Here is a 5,884-nt window from a genome sequence, read left to right on the forward strand (position 1 = left end):
GGTTCTTCCTCCCCAGGTACAGCACCTTGCACTTGTTGGTGTTGAATCCTATCCTATTCTTGTCCGCCCACCTCTATAACTTGTCTTGGTCCGATTGCAGCCTATTCCTCCCATCGATGTTAACTTAAAGGATACTGAAGGTAAGGATAACTCTTTTGGTATAACTGTGAGCCTCAAGATGATGAAATATACTCCAGTGTGCTCCGGATTCTAATCTTACAAGGCTAAAAATTCGTCTCATTTTCCTAAGCAACCTTGTTTGAGTTAAGAGACATTCTTGCCTCAGAGACTCATTCATTATCCAGTAACCCAGGAAACTGTTGCTGTATTTGGATACCACTATTTAACACCCCAGGCAACGAGTCTCTGCAAAAGGTTATATTTTCTGATTGCTTCCAGTCTGGCATATTCTCCATTTCATATTCTGATCATAAATAATGTATTCAGAATGTGCAATCAAACTACAATAGATATATCCCAACTATGCATCAAGCTGGAGAACATGAGTATTAACGGAAATGCTGTTCCTTCACATGAATGTCAGCATACCTTCCTAGTAGGACCCCTCACTACCAAATTCATTTTCTGATTCTTGAATTTAAAATTACATCAGAAGCAACTCTGTGCTGTCCATTGAAGTCCCATTTAAAAATGTTCAGAGCTACTACAGTCATCCTGAATATTGAATCCACCTCACCCTCTCAGGGGATAAATATGATCCTCTATACACCTTTAAATTATTTCTGTGACTTTCTGATACTTTTTTCTAGCTGATGACACATTTCCTGGTATCAGTTAGGTTTCAAGGTTTCTCTCTGCTTCAATTCACAGATGCATGGAATACTTTTCTATAATGTTACTAAGTAGGTTTCAACCCTAGGGGTTGGAGTGATATTTGTTATTCATCCAATAAGTTAGGAAGCATGGAATTAAAGTGCTTTTATTTCTGAGCTGGGATGAGGACTGACCATTTACAAGTTGTTTTTCCATTTTGATCAGCAGCTTCACACTATCAACCACCGCTACCTCTCAGAGGGTAGATATGATCCTCTGTGCACCTTGGAATTATTTCTTTGCCTTTCAGATACCTTTGCTTAGCTAATTACGTTTCCTCATACCAGTTGGGTTTTGAGGTTTCTCTCTACTTATTTTTAACTTGTCAGTTAAGTGCAGATTCTCCACATAAATTGTTAACTCTGGTCTGTGGGCATGCTGCCAATTTAACAATTGGAATCACATTGTGGAAGGAAAATGCCGACTCTTAGGTCTCGGGGCTGTGTGTCACTCATGCAACAGAAAGGAGCCTTCAAAAAGCAGGGGACAACTGCTACTCATGTAAGAAATGCAATCCTCACATAGAAAGAGGAACATAAGGAAGACTCCAGACGTCTAAAACCTTCTCATGTTTTCCTGTGTAAAGAAACCCGTTTCACTAAATGTATTAGTTATATAGGTACAACAGCAACCCAAGATGAAAGAATAGTGACAGACATAAATATAGCAGTGAGATATGTTTTTAGGTAGGGGTGGTTGGAAAACTTCCAGTAAAACACATTTTCCTCAGATAATTGAAACTGAAGCTATAGCTTTTGATGATGAATTACTTGACTTATTTTTATTTACAAATAGTTGCAAAAGTATTGGAAGTTCCCTTCTTAAAAACATTTCAAGAAAATATTTCAGCCCACAGGAAAAAAAAAAACATTTAGACATTTGGCTAAATGATAATACAAGCTATTATTAAAAACCTGTCAAAACCAAAACAAATGCTTTAAGGAGTCATGAACTCCAGCATTTCAATGGATCCAAGCTGAGTTTTGTTTTTCAAATGTTCAGTTTATTAAAGTTTTGTGAAATACTCGCTTGTTTCTGCATGGAAAGAAATTCTGAAGCCTCAAAAGTTTTCCTAAGATGTGGAAACTGATTCTGTCTTTGCAATACTGCTCTAATGAATTATAGCTATATGCTGCAGCCTTGAAGTAGAAGGGAGTCTGAATAACATGGACAAAGAAAAAATATGCACTATTTGTCTGCACCTCTGCAACACCTAAAGGCACCAGTCCCCTTGTGCTGGGCCAAACAGCAGCTAAATAATCATTGTGGTATATTTCCATTACAGTAGGATGTGAGGCCCCCAGCCAAGATGAAGGTCCCCAAACAAACACATGGTAAGGGACTGTACATGGGTCACAAGAGCTCCTAAACTGAGAAACAAGACAAGAAACAGAGGTGAAGTGCCTTGCCCAAGTTCACACAATAGGTCAGTGTCAGAGCCAGAAATAGTATGCACATCTGCTGTCAGAGGCAGGTGCTCTGTCCCCAGGACAGCACTGCCTTTGTCAGCCAGCTGAGGGAGAGGGAGGGTAGGCATGCAGTAACTAAGATAAACTAAGATAAGAAAAATTATCCAGGCAGTAAACTATAATAGGCTACAAAATAGTGTTCCTAGGGATGTGATGAAAACCCCCCTCACTGCAGGCATTTAAAACCAAACTTGACAAAGCATATGATATATACATAAGAAGCACTCCCACCCTGCCCGAGGAATGGATTAGCTGATAGCATAGACCTTTCAACCTGAAATAAAAGCAAGTCTAAGATCATGGGGTTGAGTAGAAGGCAAAACAGTAAAGTAACAACAGATGTCATGAGAACTGGCTTGGCTGCTGCCTACCATGGAAAGAGGAAATAAGAGATGGAGAAATGTCTGAACTGACCCCTACATCCCAGAAGGGTGACCTAATCACTAGGCTACAGGATATGCTGAGAGGGTGGCAAAGGGGTAGGGAAGAATCACTCCACCTTTCCTATTCCATTTCATATAAAATACTTACACAAATATCTGTCCGAGCGGGGACTAGATCCTTGGCTTCTGCCCCCTCTCAGCTGAGACCATTAACCACTGCACTCTGCACTGCATTGGAAAGTCAGTTCACTCTCATCTGTGTCCAGTGAATATTCAATTGGTCCACGCAACAGGAAACAACTTGAACAGGAGAGATTGGAAACATCCTGCCCCAGAATGCAGTGGGTGCATTTATACATTCATTAATGTGCTGTAATTATGGTGCATTAAGTTTTAAGTACCTGTAATGACAGGTGCTAACTTAATGCGCTGTAATTGCCACTAATGTACATTAGCGCAAATGAAGTTTTTTTTGTGATGCTGCTGTGCATTAGACTAAATCTACTGTGTAGTAGCACAGGTTATGCCTGCCACACTCATGTGCAGTAGAATTAGTCTTCTGCTCATTACGGGTCTCATGTACTAATGGGCCCAAGTCCACTTAGGCCAATGTACCTATCCACCACCACCACCACCACTAACCCACTCACCCCGCCCCCCCAAAGGAATGGTGTAACCAATAAACTATTTAGTTACAGGCAGCGCCACAGCTACCACCTCTGCATTTTTTAAAAGCCTGACCTGTCTGAGGTACCTACGTTCAGGAAAGGTTCACGGCTGTGAAGATGGACATCTCATTGGTCTCCCTTAAATACCTGAGTCACCTTACAGGGGTCAGGACCTAAGCCACACCCTCCATTTCCCATTGGCTAGCTTTGGCAGCTCCCTCCCTGCTCAGCATGCTATTTTCTGCCACTCCCCCTGGGCACCAAACTTGGGGGTTGCAAGGTACCTAAAAATCTGCAACAAGGACTATTGAACAGAACCTATTAGTGCATATTTTGGGTCAATAAGCATAGAACAAGGGTCTTGTCAAGTAAAGAGCCTGGAGCTCCACTGGGCTGAGGCACCAGCCATGAGTCAACAGTGCAGTACTTGCACAAATGGCAAACATATTAGATGCCCAGGGTTTAATACGAGCAGCATGCGATTGTTGCTCTTTGCTGTGCCAGTGTTACCGTGAATGGGAGTCCTGTGCTTACTGAGGCTGAACACTGTAAAAAAAGACTAGTCGGAGAAGATTTAAAAAATTGGTGAGAGGAGGTCCTATACCATTAGGTGAAGGAGCACACAACTGAGGGGCAACATGGCAACGATCTCCAGGCATGGAAGGGGATGCTAGAAAGGCAGCTGGGTCAGCTGTTCACCCAGCCAGTGAGGACACAGAAAGCAAAACTGTTAACGTGTAGGTGAGAAAGGTTAAATGTTAGGGTGAAAGTTTAAAGCTATAAAAATAGGAAGAAAAATGGAACCAGGGAACAAAGGAGCTTGTAGAGGTGCCAACAGGAACACCTGTTTGTTAGGAACTGTTAAGACCAGTCACATCACTTTGGTCACAAGGCAAGAATAAAATAAATGGTACGTTAGCAGTTCCTTCAAGCCATACCAGCTCTTCACTGCTGTTAATGGAGCCAAGTGGCATTAACAGATCAATTAGTAACATTTTTGCATTGGTACAACATTAAAAATGCTAGCAACTTATGAGCTTCCCTCACAGAGTAGAAGGCCCCATCAGCTTATCTGAAAAGCCACTGTCCTATCCTTCTCTGTGACATTATCTAGTCACCTTTGCCATCTGGCCTGCCTCATAAGATCAAAATATTTTCAGGCCTAACTAATCATCAGACTCCCTGAGGTTTATCTGGTAGAAAAGAGCTAGCTGAGAATATGCCAGGAACGGAACTTTGTTTTAAAGCTTTTAAGGTGGCACAGCGATAGCTTTTGTGTCATTCCAGGATCACAGGTGTTAGGCACCTACCAATTCGGCTTGGTCACTGTTATCCAGCCTCCTGCCACAACAGGTTTGTTCACTAGAATATTTTTAATTGTTCTGTACAGGCTCAAACAAAAGCAGGCTCTTATTAATCTTCATAGCACACAGAAGAAAACAGAGCTAATGGTCTGGGTAGGAAAGAAAACTAAAGAGAATTATTTCTTAGATAGTATCAGGCATAACCATCCTGCTATTTTGCCTACAATTCTGATCCACTTACTGATTCTGCTTAGCATCTAGAAGACTGCAGAAAATAAGCCCTGAGTGTTATTATGAAGGTGCCATAACTAGATTTACATTTGCACTGATTAAAGTAGTGCTGTTGGGTGGGGTGATGACAGCCACTGTTAAATTAAAGCTCCTTGATTACTAGATGAGACACCAGCTGCCTGCCAAGTACATGTAGAATAATGAAACAGAGTCAGAGAGGTCCCAAGTATATAAAGCAGTAAAGTAGATTGAAACAGGATGAGGATATACAAAACCTGGTATAGCAAAAGTCCTCTCCCGAGTGCTAATTCACTCAGCTATTTAAACACTGGACTTAGCTCATGGAATGAATGAAAAGCTCGTGAAGATTCTTTCCACACACATTAAATTCTTACTAAATATTCCAAAAAGCAATAACATCCAAGGACTCATTCGGTCTGTCCTTGTTGAGATTAACTGCTAATTAAGCTTACCTCCAACCACAGTTTTAATGTTGAACTTGTTCCACAAAGTGAGACTGGAGCTGGTTATGACATTTCTAAAGCATAGAGAAGGAAGATTGGGCCAGGTAAGCTAGTGCCAAACTGTTTCCTGCTGCTCCCAGTGAAGTTTTAACACGTGCAAATCTGTGTATCAGCTTTTATCATGCTTCTTCCATATAGCTGAGGCTTTTTAAGATGGGGGGTGGAAGGGTAGGCTGATAAGCACACACCCTAGACTGGGTCATTCTGTCAGAGCTCTGGTAAGCTAGTAGTTCAGCAACCCTTTCTGGGAGAGGTACTTTTACAGATGGATAATTTAGAATGAGCCTGCAATGAGCGTAACTGAAGGTGATTATGGTAGTTCAATAGGAAAGCCCTGGTTTTAGGGCTACATAGTAGGGCTTCACCACAGCAATAGAGCAATCTGGACTCAGACATGGTTTGAGGTACTATAATGGAGTATATTGAAAGGAGAGACTAGCTTTCCCTAGGAAAGTAGAGGGAATGGAAAGG

The 5,884-nt window shown here is 41.6% G+C and overlaps 1 protein-coding gene across 1 annotated transcript in view; it reads right to left on the reverse strand.

Moving 5' to 3' along the window:
- Nucleotides 1-870: 870 nt before the first annotated feature.
- Nucleotides 871-5,884, reverse strand: part of CKB (creatine kinase B) — a 14,352-nt gene continuing 9,338 nt past the window's right edge. Inside the window, exon 9 of the mRNA XM_019550773.1 lies at nucleotides 871-944. Coding sequence (XP_019406318.1) covers nucleotides 941-944 — 4 coding nt within the window. The 3' untranslated portion in view covers nucleotides 871-940. The remainder of the gene's footprint in view (nucleotides 945-5,884) is intronic.

This window comes from Crocodylus porosus, unplaced genomic scaffold (assembly GCF_001723895.1).
Source record: "Crocodylus porosus isolate Cpor-Errol unplaced genomic scaffold, CroPor_comp1, whole genome shotgun sequence".
Taxonomy (NCBI): domain Eukaryota; kingdom Metazoa; phylum Chordata; order Crocodylia; family Crocodylidae; genus Crocodylus; species Crocodylus porosus.